The 20,066-nt window shown below is 43.5% G+C and overlaps 1 protein-coding gene across 1 annotated transcript in view; it reads left to right on the forward strand.

Moving 5' to 3' along the window:
• Positions 1 to 3,011: 3,011 nt before the first annotated feature.
• LOC18043085 (isoflavone 2'-hydroxylase) overlaps positions 3,012 to 20,066 on the forward strand; it is a 22,823-nt gene continuing 5,768 nt past the window's right edge. The window contains exons 1-2 of the mRNA XM_024185133.1: positions 3,012 to 3,231; position 3,852. Coding sequence (XP_024040901.1) covers positions 3,040 to 3,231; position 3,852 — 193 coding nt within the window. The 5' untranslated portion in view covers positions 3,012 to 3,039. The remainder of the gene's footprint in view (positions 3,232 to 3,851; positions 3,853 to 20,066) is intronic.

Here is a 20,066-nt window from a genome sequence, read left to right on the forward strand (position 1 = left end):
TCATGTTTTATAATTTATTTTTCATGTCTATCTCAAAACTCACCCATAGATATTTACCCCGTATAAAAATATCCATGTTTTTTCTTTCTTATATTATATACAATAAAATTTAAAATTTATGGTATTTTATATATTAAAATTCTAAAATAATTATGTATTCACTTGAATATAGTTTTACTTATAAATGTTAAAATATTGTGGTATTTAATATATTATTTATTTGACATTCAAATTTAATAAGGATACAAATGTAAAAGTACATATTTTCAGATTTTTAAGTTGAAAAAAACAAACAACTTAATACTTATTTTCCGAGATTCAGATGAAAAAATAAACATATTATTCAGATTCAGACATTCATACCTATTCAGAATTCAGACTAATTCAGGTCTATTCATATTTCAAACAAAAAAACAAATGCCACCTAAGTTATAGATTCTGTAACTAATTAACCGTTAATATGATTAGTTGGATTAAAAGTTAGAAGTTGGATGGTTGTTCATTAATTTAAATAAAAAGAAAAGTGTTGGGTCTACTAACTAGAAAGGTTTTTCAGCAACTAATTATAATTAAAATTACTTATAAGAGCTTACTATATTTAGATAGATATTCCAACTAACATGGTGTTAAAAAATTATAGAGAAGTTAATTTTGCTGCAGATTATATGACGAACCTCGCTTTTTCTATCCCTCTTAGTTTTATTGTGTACCCTACACCTCCTTTGGGGGGTAGGTCATTTTTACTTCATGACTCATACGGGATCTCGTATCTCCGCTCAGTTGTCCTTTAGCTCTTTTTAGAGCCCCAATTTATCAAAAAATATATATATATAACTATATGAAACAAGTAACAATATTTACTAATATGATTTTGGCCTGTACTTAATAACAGAGTTTCACATAATAATTTCACTCTAGAATCCCTAGAGTACAATTAGAATCCATAGAGTACAATTGAACCTTTAGACATGCTATAAAGAGAGAGAGAGAAAAAGAAGAATTTCTCATTTCAACTTTGCTAATGCTTTCTTCCTATATTTCAAAATAGAGAAATCATAGAGTACCTCAAGAATAAAAATTCAAATTTTAGATTAAAAGTTAAAAAGAATTGCTCAATTGGAGAATGAATTAAACAACAATTAAGTTCATTTGCAACCAAGCCAATTCTTATTCATTACTCAGCCATGCAACATTAGAGGGAAAAAAAGATAAAATAATCCCTGAGGTATAAAGAAAACTACTGCTATTGTCTTTTAATGGAATGTGATGTTTTCTCTTTCAAAAATTACAAAAAAAAAAAAAAAATTGTTTCCCACGATGATTTTTTTGTTTTTTGTTTTTAAATTAAAAATAAAATAAAAATTCTTCACTTGTACCAACATATTAACGTTTAACTCCAAAGTTATAAGAGGAGTGCTACTTACAATTTTACACTGAAAAATTTATTTCAAATTAATGTTAAACTCCGAAGTTATAACATGCAGCTTTTCTGTAAAGCTGAGTAGGCAACAGTATAAACATCTGTTCAAATTTTCAATGCATTTGGGAAGAAGAAACTCTGGTTAGATGATGGCCATTTCAGTTTTCTAACAAGCGAACAAGCACTTTTAACTAGAAAGTACTATAATTATCCAAAATTGAATATTATATTAGAGAAATAAATCTCAGAACCAATCACTTAACGAGCAAATGACATAAAATTTGTGAAATTTGAAATAATATCAAAAAGAAAAAGATTGTTCAAATTAAAATTTGTAAACTGAAAATAAAAACAAAAAAAAATAAACGGACATCATTCTCAGCCTAGAAAGATATATTAATAGATAATTCATTTCTTCTTACAGATGGATACATATTAAGAGCTTGCCATGTCACGGATAATGTAACATACACACCCAATGGTTGGCAGCCATGTGTCCTAAGGAGAGAGAAAAAGCATTGAAATACAAGTAATAGGAGTTGGCAGCCACTGGATCTGTAAGTTACATGATCAGTAAGTTAGCCAACTCCCGTATTTTTAAGATATTTTAATATATAATTCTTTAGTTTCTAAACGATCGCACTAATTTGGACAACCTCGCTGACATTGACATGCAGCGGGTTTAGGATTTGTCGATCTACAAAAATTTCCCTTCCTGGCTGTAAAAACTACGGAGGTTATAATTTCCAAGTGGCAGAAATAAACCCAACAATCACAGAAAATTCGTTACCTATCCAAGGTTAAAAAAGCTCAGTGCAGAGGCAACATAAAATACAAATTTCATTTCTCACAGGACGGCAACAAGCAAGTTAATAGTCCCTACATGACGCCACTTGGGCTTGTAGTCCAGTGGTGGACCATTACCCTCAAAGTTAAGCATGACTATGAGGGTAATGATTCGAGTCCCTACGGATTTAACTTCCCTCAATTAAACATAATTGTGTGGAGATTTTTTATAATGTCTTTCTCCTTTACGAAATGCAAATGGAGTAGAGATATTACGAAATGGCGAAATGCAAGTGGAGTAGAGATATTACGAAATGCGAGTGGAGTAGAGATATCCCTCTTCCGTGAGGAGTATTTGAATGGGCATGTACTTTATATAATAAAAATGTAATAATATCAAGGGAGAAAGACATTGTAAAATGCGAGTGGAGTAAAGACATCCCTTCTCCGTGAGGGGTATTTGGATGGACATGTACTTCATAGAATAAAAATATAATAATATAAGTCTCATGTATATATATTTGATTGTAAATATTAATATAATGACCTGCTGTCATAGCAGTTGTATATATCTCTGTGTAATAGTCCCTACATGACGTGTCCTTGTGCCTAGTGCTGCCAATATTATTTATTGCATTGTCCAATGTTGTCCAGTCTCTGATACTAAAAGATTTGTCAGCATATCAGTGTGTGACTTTGATGGAACCCAAAATATGCTCACTCGCTCTCGCCCCATTCTAACACCACTCATTCTCCTCCTTGTTCAGACTGCATACTGCTGATAGAATCATCAAATCGCAACTAGCGTCGTCAAAAAAAGAAAAAAAAAATCCATGGATTCCTTATTCTACTACTGCTTTCTTATCCTTTTCTCCTCATATTTCCTAACAAAATATTTCCTCCAAGTTAACAGAAATCTCCCACCCTGTCCTGCGGTTTCACTACCCATAATAGGCCATCTCTACTTGTTCAAGAAACCCCTTCATCGAACCCTGGCCAAACTATCAAACCAATATGGTCCGATTGTATTTGTTTGGGAGAGATACTGTTTGGGAGAAATACGTCGACGAGACCAGGAATGACGAGCAGATATGACGAGCAGATATCTGATGGCAGAGTCCTGCGAACCGGTGTGTTCCGTAAAAGCCTGGTGCGCGGAGGAACAGGAGCAGAAATATCCTGCTCGTCCACGATGTTGTCATCCGCGAGGCCAATTCCCTATAAGAGGTATACGGCCATTCCGGCTAGAGGTCGATAGGCGAGGAGACCTGGTCGACGGCAGTTGGCAAGACATGCTCTCCAGCCCGAGAATCTAGGCACGACAGCCACGCTTTCCCCTGAACCGTGGCGTAACACGCAAGATCTCACAGAACCACGACAGCCACGCTTTCCCCTGAACCGTGGCGTAACACGCAAGATCTCGCAGAACCACGACAGCCACGCTTTCCCCTGAACCATGGCGTAACACGCAAGATCCCCCGTTTGCCCATAACGCAGCAGTCAGAGCCCCAGACCGTCTCGAAAAAAGCAGAAAACTGGGATTCAGAGGAAGCCTATAAAAAGGTAGCCAACGAAGGTAAAATGGTTAGCAATTTTGATTCTAAAAGAGAGAAAACAATCTAAGAGCCATAAGATTTGTGGCAAGCGTTCCCCGAACCTTCATATCTGACTTGAGCGTCGGAGGGTTTGCGCCGGGAAAACAACCGGCGTACTCTGACTTGTCTGTGTGCGCAGGAACCTCCGGGGAAGAAGCCTTACGCGGAGACCTCCTGGTCGTGGTGAAGTTGATCGAGCAGAGATCCTGGTCGTAGGCAGAGGAGAACCAGAATCTCGCATCAACATTTTGGCGCCGTCTGTGGGGAACAGAGCAAAAAGCTTCTGTTGATAGCAAGAAGAGGGGTGAAGCAAGTGAAAAGCAATGGAGACAGGAGGAAGTAGTGCACAAGGAGGCGATAGGAGGCTTCACGACCCCGTGGCGCTGAGGGAGATAGTCAGTGAAGCACAGGAAAAAGTCATGTTCGACCGGATGGAACGGATGGAAAAACAGATGGAGACCTTGACAACCATCCTGCATGAGCTGCGGAGCGAGCGAAGGGTAACCCAAGAGGGAAGGGTGAGAGGCGGAGGAGTGGCACAGGGTCCCGATAGTGCGAGGAGAAGTCAAACCACCGGGGGATATGGTGGTGAGAGAAGTAACGTGCCTCTGCGGGGAGAATTCCATAGAGAAAGAGAGCAGTCCCCGGCAAGACAGATTTCGGACGAGGCCGACGGGGTGGTGAATGCGGAGGAAACAGAGTTGAGGCAACACTTGCATGATGTAGAGCAAGAGCGGGATCAAGTTGTTGCACGTGACCCTGGTCGTGCAGGGCAGCTGGAGGAGGAAGTGCGCAGACTAGCGCAGGTAATTGACGACATGCAAGGAAGGAACAGGGCCCCTGGTTGGAGGATAATGCTGGACGGAGAATCACCGCTCGCAGCAGAGATCATGAGGGCGGTTATTCCGAGAGATTTTCGCCTCCCAGACCTCAGATACTCGGGAAGAACTGACCCGCTGGTGCACATAGAGCGCTTCAACGACATAACTGGGGTACAAGGATTATCTCAATTCCAAAGGTGCAGGGTGTTCCCACTATCCCTTGAGGGACGTGCACGAGAATGGTACAGGAAACTTCCTCGGGGCAGTGTTAAAACCTTCGAGCAGATGTGCCAGGAATTTGCCGAGCAGTTTAGTGGGGCAATGGCACCAGAGGATGACATGATGGAGTTGAAAAGCATGAAACAGGGGGAGCAAGAAACCCTTCGGGAATTCATCAAGAGGTTTCATCGGGCTGTCCTCGATTTGGGAGCCTTCAACCACCCTCAGGCGTTAAGGGGGTTGAAAGACGGGGTGAAGATAGGAAGGCTGTGGTACAATTTGAGAAGCCCAGCCATTCAAACGTACGCAGCCGCATACGAGCAGGCTAAGAGAGACATCGAGATTGAAGAGGAGAAGGCTGCACGGATTAAGACAGACCAGTTAGAAGGGTCGGGGAGGAAAGAGAAGAAAGCATTACCGGGGAATGGACCGATTAGGAGGAGGGACCACCAGGCCTCCGGTAGTGGAGCAGGAGGTCGGGTAACTGCTTACCAGCCTCATCAGAGGCCACCACAGTATCAGCGCAGCAGGGCGCAACCTCCTCGTTCCCCAGCTAGGGAGCCTTGGAGAAGGCATGATTCGACATCTGCTGGTTTTCATCGATATTCCCACGGTAGCAGAGCGAGCAGACCAGAAGTGTTTCCACCGCCCCCGACTTAGAGCGGGGCAAACAGAGAAAGAGCAGTGCACCTGATCGACCAGGACCAGGACTATGGGCGGTACACTTCCTTGAAGATGTCCCTGGATGAGGTGTACGAGGCCATAAAGGATCGGGGGCTGCTGCACCTCCCCACACCAATAACAAAGCTACCCAACAGGAGGGATAGAGGACGTTATTGTAAGTTCCATGGCACCCATGGCCATACCAAAGCAGAGTGTAGAGATCTCAAGACCCAGGTCGAAGATCTGGTGAGAAATCGGTACCTGGACGAGTTTGTGGATGGGATTTTCCTGACGGTGGCGACAGCAGGTGAAGGGGAGCAGAGTGATAGAGACCTGAGGCGCGAGCAGCCCGCAGTAAGGGTGATAGCTGGGGGTCCAACATTGGCCGGAGATTCCAACAGATCCAGAAAAAATTATGCTAGGTACGCCATATCCAGTAAAGAGATACTCTTCAACACCCCAGCAGCCAAACGAGCAAGGGTCAGGCAAGTGCCAATCATGTGGACGGATGAGGATGAGAAAGGGGTTCTATACCCCCATGAGGATGCTTTAGTCATCAAGGCTACTGTTGCCAGCAAGAAATTCGACCGGATATTGATTGATACAGGGAGCTCAGTTGATGTGTTATTCAAGTCAACCCTGGAAGAGATGGGAATAGCCGACCGGAAGTTGGAATACACCAACACCTCCTTGAAGGGGTTCGGAGGAGGGAAGCTGGTCCCGCTGGGCGTGGTCGAACTGCCTATCACAATTGGGAGTTCCCCGACAGAAAGGACAATAATGCTGGACTTTGTCGTAGTGGATGAGGAAGGTCCTTACCAGATGATCCTAGGTCGGCCATTTTTAAGGATGAGCAAAGCGGTGTTGTCCAACCATTATCTGGCTCTGAAGTACCGGGTGAATGGGGTAGTAGGAGTGGTACGAGGAGACCAGAGGATCGCGAGAAGCTGCTACTCCTCGGCAGCAAGGGAAGCAATGCAGATAACATCCCTCGATACCCGAGTGGAAAACAAGAACGGCAGACAAGAGCCTGTAGAGGATCTGGAAACCGTAAGCCTGGGGCCAGAGAATCCGGGAAAGACGATCAGAATCGGGTCGAGACTTAAGGGAGAGCGAAAGCAGGAGTTGGTGAAATGCTTACAGGCTCATGCTGATGTGTTTGCTTGGACACATGAAGACATGCCAGGGATTGACCCTGAGGTAGCATGTCATAAGTTGGCAATAAAGAAAGGTGCTCGGGCAGTAAGGCAGAAGAGGAGGTGCTTCAACCAGGAGAGGTATGAGGCTATAAATGGCGAGGTGGAGAAGCTCCTGGGAGCAGGGTTCATTCGGGAAGTCAGTTACCCTGAGTGGATATCGAATGTAGTGTTGGTAAAGAAGGCAAACGGCAAGTGGAGGATGTGTGTGGATTTCACAGACCTCAATAAGGCGTGCCCGAAAGACAGCTTCCCTTTGCCCAAGATCGATCAGTTAGTAGACTCAACGGCTGGGCACGGTCTGCTTAGCTTCATGGACGCGTTCTCGGGATACAACCAGATCCCCATGCACGAGCAGGATGAGGAGAGCACGGCTTTCATCACTAACCAAGGTTTGTTCTGTTACAGGGTAATGCCATTCGGTCTCAAAAATGCTGGGGCCACCTATCAAAGGCTGGTGAACAAAGTCTTTAAGCCGTTGATTGGGAGAACCATGTAGGTGTACGTGGATGACATGATCACCAAGTCCAAAATCCCGGAGGAACATGTCAGACACCTCGAGGAGACATTCGAGCTTTTGAGGAAGTATAAGATGAAGCTCAACCCGGAGAAGTGTGCTTTTGGGGTCGAGTCAGGGAAATTCCTTGGATTCATGGTGAGCCATAGGGGGATTGAAGCGAATCCCGAGAAAATCCAGGCGGTTGTGCAGATGAAGTCTCCTCGAAACCTGAAGGAGATGCAGAGCCTCACGAGGAGGTTGGCGGCGTTGAGCAGATTCATATCCAAGGCTACAGATAAGTGTCAGCCATTCTTTCAAGTGATAAGGAGGGGAAAGAAAACAGAATGGACCCCAGAATGCGAGGAAGCCTTCCAGAACTTGAAACAATACTTGCAACAAGCTCCGCTGCTGTCCACACCGAGGGAGGGGGACAAGTTATATATGTATTTGGCGGTATCGGATCGGGCCGCCAGTTCTGTTCTGGTGAGAGAGGAAGAAGGAGTTCAGTATCCGATATACTACACCAGCAAGGCCCTCCTCGACGCTGAGACCAGATACCCACCGTTGGACAAATGGGCACTTGCCCTTGTGGTTGCTGCTCGGAAGTTGAGGCCATATTTTCAAGCATTCCCAGTCTCGGTAATAACAAACCAGCCATTGCGTCAAACTCTGCACAAGCCAGATGCCTCTGGTCGGCTCGTCAAGTGGGCTGTAGAGCTGAGCGAGTTCAACATAGACTATAAACCCCGCGCAGCGATAAAGGCCCAGGCAATGGCCGATTTCGTAGCTGAGTTCACAGAGCCCGAAGCATGCTTAGATCAACAAGATGCAGTTATAGGCAGTGACGAAACTCAAGTATGGCAGATGTCTGTGGATGGGTCGTCAGGGGAGCGGGGTTCAGGAGCAGGGATTGTCTTGGAAGGCCCAGAGGGGGAGGAGATCTCTTATGCTGTAAAATTGGAATTTGCAGCCACAAATAACCAGGCAGAGTATGAAGCCTTGACAGCAGGTCTGGAATTGGCTCAGGCCGTGAAAGCAGACAGAGTTAAGATCAGAACTGATTCCCAGCTGGTGGCGAATCATGTCAATGAAAGATTCCAACCAAGAGAGGAGAAGATGGAGCAGTACCTGAAGATAGTCAAGCAGATGATGGCGAAATTCGAGGCAGTGGAGGTGATACAAATCCCCAGGGAGCAGAATAGTCGAGCAGACATCTTGGCTAGGATGGCAGCAGTAGCCGACCCAAAAATGCCAAAGTCGGTCCCTCTGGAGGTGAAGTCCGGCCCAAGTATCGAGCAGAATTTGGGGGTGCTGCGGATAGAACAAAAATGCTCGTGGAGGGACCCGATAGTTTCATACCTTAGAGACGGGGCATTACCACCAGATAAGCTGCGAGCTCGGAAGATTAGAGCCCAGGCCTCGAGATACACGATGATTGATGGGGTATTGTATCGGCGAGGATACACACTACCGTTCCTTCGGTGTTTGGATGAGGATGACGCGGATTACGTACTGAGAGAAGTACATGAAGGAATTTGCGGAAATCATTCTGGCGGGAGGTCCCTGGCCCACAAGGTTTTAAGGCAGGGATATTTCTGGCCGACAATGCACCGGGATGCGCAAGAGAAGACCAGGAGTTGTGTAAGCTGCCAGAGTTTTGCAAATTTCTCTAACCAGCCCCCAGAGAAGCTCACCTCTATGGCCTCCCCTTGGCCATTTGCTCGATGGGGAATTGATCTGATCGGCCCATTGCCAAAGGGACGAGGAGCAGCAACACATGCAATAGTTGCTATAGATTACTTCACGAAGTGGATAGAGGTAGAGGCCCTTAGCAGGATCACAGAGAAGAAAACAACAGACTTCGTGTGGAGAAACCTGGTCTGTCGATACGGGATCCCTTATGCCTTGGTAACGGATAATGGCAGGCAGTTCGATAATCACAGCTTCAGGGATTTCTGCCAGAACCTCGGGATAGAGCTGAAGTATTGCTCGCCTGCTCACCCTCAATCGAATGGACAAGTAGAAGCAGCCAACAAGATCATCAAGAGGCTTTTGAAAACCAGGCTCGGAGCAAAAAAGGGTGCGTGGGTTGACGAGCTGCCAGGTGTGCTATGGGCATACAGAACAACCCACAAAACCGCAACTGGGGAGACACCTTTCGCTTTGGCTTTCGGACATGAAGCGGTCGTGCCGGCTGAGATAGGAACGACCACACACCGGACAAATCATTTCAATGAGCAGGAGAACGACGAGCAGATATGTTTGAATCTTGATCTGCTAACGGAGAGGAGGGAGCAAGCAGCCAAGCGATCAGGCATTTACCAACAGAGGGTTGCTCGGTATTACAACCAGAAGGTGAACATACGGCAATTCAGGGTCGGAGACTAGGTACTGAGAAGAGTGAATCAGAGCACCAAAGATTCGTCTCAAGGAGTGCTGGGACCGAATTGGGAAGGGCCATATAGAGTCAAGCAGATAGCGGGACCCGGAGCTTACAAGCTGGTTCGCGCAGACGGCCACGAGGTGAAACGCCCATGGAACGCAGCACACCTCCGGAAATACTTCCAGTAAGATTTGTACACATGTGAAAGCTATTTTCGCTCATTTTCATTACCGTTTATCTTTCACCCTTATTGTCAAAAGCAAGTTCATGTAAAACCAAAACCTGCAATTGATGGAACTTGAAACTGTAAGAAAAATCAAAGGCACGCAAAGGCTCACCCAGTCTCAAAGCCTGTCTTATGGCGAGAAAGAAGCCAAGCGTGCCAGGATCTGCTCGGCCACGAGAAGGCAGCAGAATCCCAATCCTCGAAAAATCCAAGGCACGCAAAGGCTCACCAAGTCTCAAAGCCTGTCTTATGGAGAGACAGAAGCCAAGCGTGCCAGGATCTGCTCGGCCACGAGAAGGCAGCAGAATCCCAATCCTCGAAAAATCAAAGGCACGCAAAGGCTCACCCAGTCTCAAAGCCTGTCTTATGGCGAGACAGAAGCCAAGCGTGCCAGGATCTGCTCGGCCACGAGAAGGCAGCAGAATCCCAATCCTCGAAAAATCCAAGGCACGCAAAGGCTCACCAAGTCTCAAAGCCTGTCTTATGGCGAGACAGAAGCCAAGCGTGCCAGGATCTGCTCGGCCACGAGAAGGCAGCAGAATCCCAATCCTCGAAAAATCCAAGGCACGCAAAGGCTCACCAAGTCTCAAAGCCTGTCTTATGGCGAGACAGAAGCCAAGCGTGCCAGGATCTGCTCGGCCACGAGAAGGCAGCAGAATCCCAATCCTCGAAAAATCCAAGGCACGCAAAGGCTCACCAAGTCTCAAAGCCTGTCTTATGGCGAGACAGAAGCCAAGCGTGCTAGGATCTGCTCGGCCACGAGAAGGCAGCAGAATCCTAATCCTCGAAAAATCCAAGGCACGCAAAGGCTCACCAAGTCTCAAAGCCTGTCTTATGGCGAGACAGAAGCCAAGCGTGCCAGGATCTGCTCGGCCACGAGAAGGCAGCAGAATCCCAATCCTCGAAAAACCCAAGGCACGCAAAGGCTCACCGAGTCTCAAAGCCTGTCTTATGGCGAGACAGAAGCCAAGCATGGCGGGATCTGCTCGACCGCGTAAAGGCGAGCAGAATCCCGAACATCGGAAAATTTTCTAAGGCAGGTGGCGAAACCATATACCAAGCCATAGCCAGCTCGACCAGACGAAGACGAGCAGGCTCTCGTAATTACCACACAAGAGAGTAATCAAAAACATTTCTATTAATTTGTTAATAATTAACAAAGCAGATAATCTTCACAAACATTGTTCATTACAATACAAGAAACATATCAGGAAGGTCGTGGATCAGTAAGCCCAGCAGCGTCGGTTGGTTGGACCTCCTCAGGTGCAGGAGGAGTATCACCAGCTGCATCCAGAGGGGCGCTCGCCTCGCCAACATCAGCAGGGACTGCACGAGGAGGAGAGTCTCCCTCCTCAATCACGATCGGCTCTACCCCTTCGGCATCTTCCTTGGCCGCCTCCTCGTCCATATGTTGAGCAACACCAGCTGCAAGGTCATCCATCTTCAGATCAGGGTGTTGCTTTCCGAGGACGGCCATGATACAACGATAGGAATGCCGAAGTCCCTGGTCGTACTGGTTGTCGGCCTCCCTCTCCAAGTTCTCTACATGAGCTCGGTGGGAATCGCGGAGAGATTCGAGCTGAGCCTCATACATAGCCCTCTGCCCTTGGAGATCCTCCTTAACCTTGGTCAGCTCCTCCTCGAAGGTAATGGCTTTTGCTTGAGCAAGAGACTCTTGCTCTATCAGCTTGAGGTTCTCAACGTTTAGCTCCCGCGCTTTTTTCTCAGCAACGTCAGCTCTGGTCGTCGCCGATTGAATGTCCTCCTTCATCTTCCTGTCGTAACGGCCTACCTTGGCCTTATAGTAGGTGGCCATGCAGCTGAGATGGAAAGCGCTATACTGCATGGCTCCCACCAGCTCGCCCAGGGTACAACCGTCAAAGCCCTCCAGGTCCTTCTTGCTCACGAGTTTAGACAACTCATTGAGATAGGGAACCAAGTGTTCTGGTCGGCCGTCGGGTAAGCGAGACCGAGGCACAACAGGTGGAGAAGAGGAAGCAGGATCAGTGGCTGCTCCACTGGATTCCCCGACTTTAGCAGAGGCAGGAGGGAGAGCCTGCAAGGGAGGAACCTGCTGCACGATGTTCTTTCGCTTCGCAGCGGGAGCATCTTTGTCCTGGTCCCTATCGGTTGTTGGAGGCCGAGAGCGTTTCCTGGTCAGAGCTCCAATCACTGCGTCCTCCATCTTATGGCCAGGAAGTATCAACCGAGACTCGAGGAAGTTGTATGTAGATAGCAGTTCTCGGCTCGAGCAGGAATTGGCCAGTACAGCCTCGACCCGTTTAAGCTGACCAGGTCGGAGCGGGAAGTGAACACCCCAGGAAACTACAGCACAAACAGACACTTGGTTAGAGACAAACCAATACAGCAAGAACAATTATGGATACAAGACATCTAAAGCGAGCAGGCAACCTGGGACCGTGAAACGGGGTGGGACGCGACAATTCTTCCCGTCTATTTGTGCAACTTGACCCCAGGGACCCCCAGCAAAAAAGAATTTCCTCTTCCAAGTCCCACCACCACCAGTTGGAAGATCAGTTATGGGTTTCCTGCTCTTGGTACCAGATTGGAAGTAGTACCAGCCGGCATCTTTAGGGCTGCTCTTCAGCTGGTACAGGTGCTTCACCTCATCAACCGTGGGCTCGCTTTGGCAACATCTGTCCCACAATATGAACAGACCAGAGAGCACTCTCCACCCGTTGGGGTTCAGCTGACCAGGAGCCAGATTTAGCCCGTTAAGTATCCGGGCAAAGTAAGGCTGCAAGGGACACCTCAGCCCATACTTAAAGCTCTCCAGATACAGGGTAACGTATCCCCTAGGAGGCCGGCTAGGTGTATCCTTCTTTCCTGGGATCTTAAGAGGTATCTCACCAGGAATACTATACCTAAGTCGGAGGTCATTGAGCTCGTCAAACGTGGTCGTACACGACATGTAATCAATGGCATAATCACGCGACAAGGCTCTACCTCCTACTGTACCCCGTTCTTCTGGTCGTGATGTTCCAGATGGAGACACCTCACCAGAATCACCTTCCCCCTTCTCACTCAAGGTGCCTCCAGAGCCAGAAGATCCCTCTTCACCACTACTTCCGCTCGTGGAGGTCGTTTGGGGGGACATCTGAAATACAAATGTGCAACCCAAGAGGGGGGGTGAATTGGAATTTTAAAAATTTATCCTAACAAATCCACACAACAAGCAATCTAATGTCTTAACAATAATTGAAAATAATAAGTTCAATAATAGCGTAATAATTAAAGAGTAAGGAAGAAGAAAAAACAAACACACGAATTTTTACGTGGTTCGGCAATCCCCGCCTATGTCCACGCCTCCAAGCGATCCAAGCTCGAGGATTTCACTAACCAAGCCTTTCCGAGGCTTCAACCGAATACAATTGACTTCGAGGTGTCAATAAACCTTTACAATGAAGAGATTATCTCCCAATCTCTCCACTCAAGTGTTTCACTCACTCAAATTCTTACAAATGAAATGAAGAAATGAAGATTACAATAAATCTCACTCAATGAGTAGATATACAATGATGAAGAACAATGAATGATTCAATGTTTTGTGTTTGACAAGTTGAAGGCTCAAGATATCACGTGTGCTTTTTGTTCTTGCTTGTTGGAGAGCTTCAAAATGAGTTGGATTTGAGTTCTTATAGCTTGAGCTCGAAAACTAGCCGTTGCTCACATTCTGGGCTAACCGGTTTACCGTTTAATGGAATCCGGTAAGCCGGATTTATGTTACCGTTAAGGCAAAATTCAAAATTTTGCCTAACCGGCTTGCCGGTTTCACGAATCCGGTAAGCCGTTTTCGTTCTGGTGCTTTCTACCTCGAATTTGGCCTGCCGTTTATCAGTATCCGGTAAGCCGCTTGCTACAGTAACTGCTACAGTAAAATATTTCCCGAAATTTACAGTTTAACCCCAAAACTTTATAAAACTGTAGTATGGCCCAAAACGTTATAAAAGTTTGCAAATAGGTCCAATTTCAGAATTTTAAATAATACTTTCTCAAACCCACAACTTTATGAAATTATAGAATGGCCCAAAAACATTTAAATAATTTCAAATAGGTCCAAATCCGAAATTTAAAATACTATCAAAGATTTTAAAATTACTTTCATTTTAGTCCAAAATGCTTTAATTCCATAACATCATTTTCTTATTATAAAAGCACAATTCATAAATCTTTACTTAATAAATACATGTGGTTTGTTATCATCAAAATCAATATTTATAGCCATATAGGCTAACAATCTCCCCCTTTTTGATGATGACAAAGCACATTAAAAACCTTAATCTTGTTATGAAAAAAGCTCCCCCTTAATCAATGCAGATTAAAAAATAATTTGAAAATAGTTTAACAAAAACTCCCCATGCATACATGCTCCCCCTAAATACATGCATATTTTCATAACTCATTAAATCATTCTCCCCCTTCATCATCAAAAAAAAAAATAAAAGCTCCCCCTATCAATCATCAAAACAGCAACATAAGCTCATTAGTAAAAACAAAAATATCCATAAGCATAAGAGAATCCATATAATCCATAATAATCACTCAAAAAATAAATCCATAACATCCAACATAAATAGTCATACCAAATCCATATAATCCAAAACAAATACATAAATCAAAACGCATAATAACTATCCATAGAGTCGAAAATAAAAGAACACACAATGCAGTAAATGAAATGTAGGTGTGTCCAAATACAAGCACAAAATACTACTCAGGTGGTGAGGATGGAGGTGATGGAGGTGATGGAGGTGGAAACGGATATGGAACGCCGAAGTGCTCGAAGAGGAGGCGCTGTCCATGAATGAGCTGCTGCTGCAGCTGCCGCTGCTGCTGCTGCTCCTGCTGAAGCTCAGTCTGCCTCACCGAAAGTGTCCGAACCTCATCCATAAGCTGCTGAAGAGTGACATCTCCAGAGGTAGGAGGCCGTGGAGGTGATGAAGCGGATGCAGATGCACTAGGAGCCGAAGCAACTGTAGAAGAAACTCGGCGTCTACGCTGCCCTCGAAATGATAGTGAGAATACTGGAAGCTGATCAGCGGGAATCATGGCATTAAGTGGCCGATCATCACTTGGGGCTAGAAAGGTAAACTTGTTATCGCTGTATTTGACCCAAGTGTCATCCTTCCACTCAAAGCCTAACCCAACAATAACCTCATCCCCAATACCCTTGGATGGCCTACAAGAAGGTTCTAGAATCGGCACTTCAAAGAATTTAAGAATACGAGTAATGAAGTGACCATAAGGAAGAGAGCGGGTAATCAAGGCTGGAATGCTCAACATGGTGCGAACAATGGAATAGCCCAAGTCAACCGGGCGACCTCTAAGAATACAGTCAATCATGGCGACATCCATGTGAGACACCTCATCCAAATGTCCTGATCTAGGAAGTACAATGGACTGGATGATACGAAGCAAAAAACGAGTTTGAAGACAAAGACACTGAGTACGGAAATGAATGGTACAGTCTTCAACAGAAAGATCATTACGCCGACAAATATTACGAACGGCATCAACATGAACATAATCATCAATTTCAGGAGGTTTCCTAAGAGAAAAAATGTCCAAGCCATCATCGGAAGATCCTAGGATGTTGTCCAAGTCCGAATCATCAAATTCAATCAAAACTCCTCCAACTGTGGTGATTACTCGATTCTCTTTCTCCGCGGAACAATCCATGTTCGAGTAAAATACTTTCACCAAGTCGGGATACATATTCTCCTCAATCAACAATGCATCAATCCAACCAACATCTTCCAACAATTGAAATAAAGTTCTATGACTAATCTGGAGAGAATGTAAAACATCCGGTAAAACAAAGAAAGTGTTGAGTACCTCACGAGTCCGAAAGTTTTGTTGAAACCTTTTGATCAAGTGTTGCTTGTTCTGAAAGTGAATGGACTCAAAGGTGGATTGATTTGAGATGACCCTTGCTTCCCGTGGCCGTGTGGATGGTTGAACCGGCTCTTTGCCTTTTCTTCGAACCGGCCTAGAGCTTGACATAGTGATTTGGTTGATTTGGAGTTGAAAGAGATGAGGAAAATGATGATGATGAAGATTGAAAGTGATTTGGTGAAACAAATTGGATCAAAAACGGCTTGAGAGTGAGAAATCTAGAGAGAGAAAAATTCGGCTCAAAACCTAGGTTGGAATTGGGATCCAAGGATTTAGATGTTGAAAACGGGTTACAAGAATGGTTTTGTGATCTTAATGAGATGGGGAATGATTTTATTGATTCAATTTGATGAAAAAAAAGAAAGAAAAGAATGGATTTTAGAGAGAAATCAAGAGAGGAGAAAACGGGTTTTAGAGAGATGAAGAATCGGTTTTCCGAATGCATGAGGAAGAGAATGAATAGTTTAGAAGGGGTCACGAATCCGGCTTGCCGGCTCTTGATAACCGGCTTGCCGGTTAATGGGCAGCAACTTGAAAGCCGAAAACGGCTTGCCGAAAAACCAAATCCGGTAGCCCGGATATGGACCCGAGAGACATGACACAAAAACGGCTTGCCGGTTTTTGAGAACCGGTTTGCCGGATGTTAACCCGAGAGTCATACCGAGAAAACGGTTTGCCGGTTTTTAAGAACCGGTTGGCCGAAAATGAACCCGAGACCAGCAATTGGAAATTCGGCTTGCCGGTTTCCTTAACCGGCTGGCCGGTTTCGAGGGATTTCAAACACAATTCGGTTTTCCGGATGTCTTGAACCGGAAATCCGGTTTTGTTCCAGTAAGCATGCATGAGAAATCGGTTTTTTTTTTGGATTTGAAGAACCGGCAGACCGGTTATGAGGCAGAGATGAAGCATAGCAAATCCGGTTTTCCGGATTGAAGATCCGGTTGTCAGGAATGTGTTCCGAGAGAGATCAATGAGAAGAAATGTTTTTCCGGATGAATGGAAAGGGAAAAATTACTAGCTCTTGTACTTATACTACACACCATTTTATTTCCGGCTTCAAAAATTGATTAATTTTAAATCATTTCGAGATTTAAAACTTTTCAATAAGCCATTTAATGCATGCAACATAAAATCATAAAATCATAACATTACAAGCATATCAAGCCATCTAATTTATGAACCATAAATCCATATGATAACAAGCATATCAAGTCAAGTAGAAAATCATGAATTAAGATTCAACATTCATCATTCCAAGCTCATGCCTTATCTTTATAAAATGCTCTTCACTAAGAGGTTTTGTAAAGACATCCGCAAGTTGATTTTCAGTGGAAACAAATTTAATCACAACATCCCCTTTTTGAACATGATCTCTAAGGAAATGATGTCTAATTTCTATATGCTTAGTTCTAGAATGCTGAATGGGATTCTTGGAAAGATTTATAGCACTAGTATTGTCACATAAGATAGGAATATGATCAAGTATAATGCCATAGTCTCTAAGGGTTTGTTTCATCCATAGAATTTGTGCACAACAACTACCTGCGGCAATATATTCTGCCTCGGTGGTTGAAAGCGCAACCGAGTTTTGTTTCTTACTAAACCAAGAGACAAGAGAATGACCTAAGAAGTGACATGTTCCACTAGTACTTTTTCTATCAACCTTATACCCAGCAAAATCGGCATCCGAATAACAAGTTAAATCAATATGAGTTCCTCTAGGATACCAAAGGCCAAGATTAATAGTGCCAATTAAATATCGAAAAATACGTTTGACAGCAAGCATGTGAGACTCTTTCGGACAAGATTGAAATCTAGCACACAAGCAAACACTAAACATAATATCAGGCCTACTAGCAGTCAAGTAGAGTAAGGATCCGATCATACCTCGATATGTCTTGATGTCAACTTCCTTACCTTTCTCATCTTTGTCCAGCTTGATGGTGGTACTCATAGGAGTGCTTTTTGCCGTTCCATTATCATAGCCAAATCTTTTGAGTAGATCTCTCACGTACTTGGCTTGATTTATGAAGATTCATTCCTCGTTTTGTTTGATTTGAAGTCCAAGGAAGTACTTCAACTCTCCCATCATACTCATCTCAAACTCTTGGCTCATACATGATGAAAAATCTTTACACAACAACTCATTAGTAGAACCAAAAATAATATCATCAACATATATTTGAACAATAAGTATGTCTTGGTTCTTATGCTTAACAAAAAGAGTTGTGTCCGCTTTTCCCATTGAAAAATCGTTATCCAACAAGAAATTTTTAAGCCTATCATACCAAGCTCTAGGTGCTTGTTTTAAACCATACAAAGCCTTGGATAACTTATACACATGATCTGGAAATTTTTCATTTTCAAAATCAGGAGGTTGTTTCACATAAACTTCCTCCATAATGTATCCATTTAAGAAAGCACTCTTGACATCCATTTGATACAAAATAAAATCCTTATGACATGCATATGCTAACAACATCCTAATGGATTCTAATCTTGCTACAGGTGCAAAAGTTTCATCAAAATCAATTCCTTCTTCTTGGTTGTAACCTTGAGCCACTAATCTAGCTTTATTTCTTACAACCACACCGGATTCATCCATTTTGTTTCTAAATACCCATTTAGTACCTATAATGGATTGATGTTCCGGATTAGGAACTAACTCCCACACATTATTTCTCTCAAATTGATTCAACTCCTCTTGCATTGCCATAATCCAAGATTCATCATTTTCCGCATCCGCAAAGGATTTTGGTTCAATTTGAGAAATAAATGCAGCATGCTCACATGTGTTTCTAAGAGATAATCTAGTGGTAACACCTCGTGAGGGATCTCCTAAAATTACATCCTTAGGGTGAGAGGATACATACCTCCACTCCTTGGGGAGTGTTTGAGAAGTACCTTCATTTTGCTCCACATTTGTTTCTTCATGATATTCCTCTTGAATTCCGTGTGGCGCATCTTCTTGGTTGTCATTCGATGTTCCTTCTTGCTGTTCTTCTTCTGCATTATCATCAACAACAACTTTCTCCGTAGAGGAGGGGTTAGTCTCATCAAATGTAACATGCATAGATTCTTCCACAACTAAAGTTCTTTTGTTATAAACTCTATAAGCTTTGCTTGAATTTGAATAACCAAGAAAGATACCAACATCAGATTTTGGATCAAATTTACCAAGATTATCTTTTGTATTCAAAACAAAACATTTACATCCAAAAACTTTAAAATAGCCAATGTTGGGTTTTCTATCTTTCCAAAGCTCATATGGAGTTTTATTAAGATTAGGTCTAATCAACACCCGGTTTAAAACATAACAAGCGGTGTTGACGGCTTCGGCCCAAAAATATTTAGGCAAGGAATTTTCATTCAACATGGTCCTAGCCATTTCTTGAATAGACCTATTCTTTCTCTCTACTACTCCATTTTGTTGTGGAGTCCTAGGTGATGAAAATTGATGTTCAATGCCAAAGTCATTACAAAAATTTTCAAAAGCATGATTTTCAAATTCTCCACCATGATCACTTCTAATACAAGTGATGGAGTAACCTTTTTCATTTTGAACCTTTTTACAGAAAATTCGAAATGCATCAATGGCATCATCCTTATTAGCTAAGAACAATACCCATGTGTATCTCGAATAATCATCCACAATTACAAATGCATAAAACTTGCCACTTAAACTAGCATATCTAGAAGGTCCAAATAAATCTATATGAAGCAATTGAAGTGGTTTTGAAGTGGAAACATGATTCTTGCTTTTGAAGGAAGTTTTGATTTGTTTTCCAAATTGGCAAGCTTCACAAGTTCTATCTTTTTGAAAATTGATTTTTGGAAGACCTTTTACTAAATCATTTTTCACGATTTTTGAAATCAAATCCATGCTTGCATGACCTAATCTTCTATGCCACAACCAACCATCATCATGCAATGCGGATAGACATTTATCATGTATTGATGCACAATTTATATTAATGGTATAAACATTAACACATCTATTTCCTATAAACAAGACTTTCCCATCACATGCATTCTCAATAACACATTTTGATTCATCAAAGATAACTCTATATCCTTTATCACATAATTGACTAATGCTAAGCAAATTGTGTTTCAAGTTTTCAACCAAACACACATTCTCAATGAGGGTAGAGGATACATTACCGACATTTCCAATTCCAATGATTTTTCCTTTTGAATTATCTCCAAACGAAACATCTCCACCATTTTCGATCTTGATAAAGCTTGAAACCAAGAATAATTCCCTGTCATGTGTCTTGAACAGTCGCTGTCCAAGTACCACTTACTCTTCTTCTTCTTTGATCCCTCAAAGAAAAATCTC

The sequence above is a fragment of the Citrus clementina genome, unplaced genomic scaffold, assembly GCF_000493195.1.
Source record: "Citrus clementina cultivar Clemenules unplaced genomic scaffold, Citrus_clementina_v1.0 scaffold_5, whole genome shotgun sequence".
Lineage (NCBI taxonomy): Eukaryota > Viridiplantae > Streptophyta > Magnoliopsida > Sapindales > Rutaceae > Citrus > Citrus x clementina.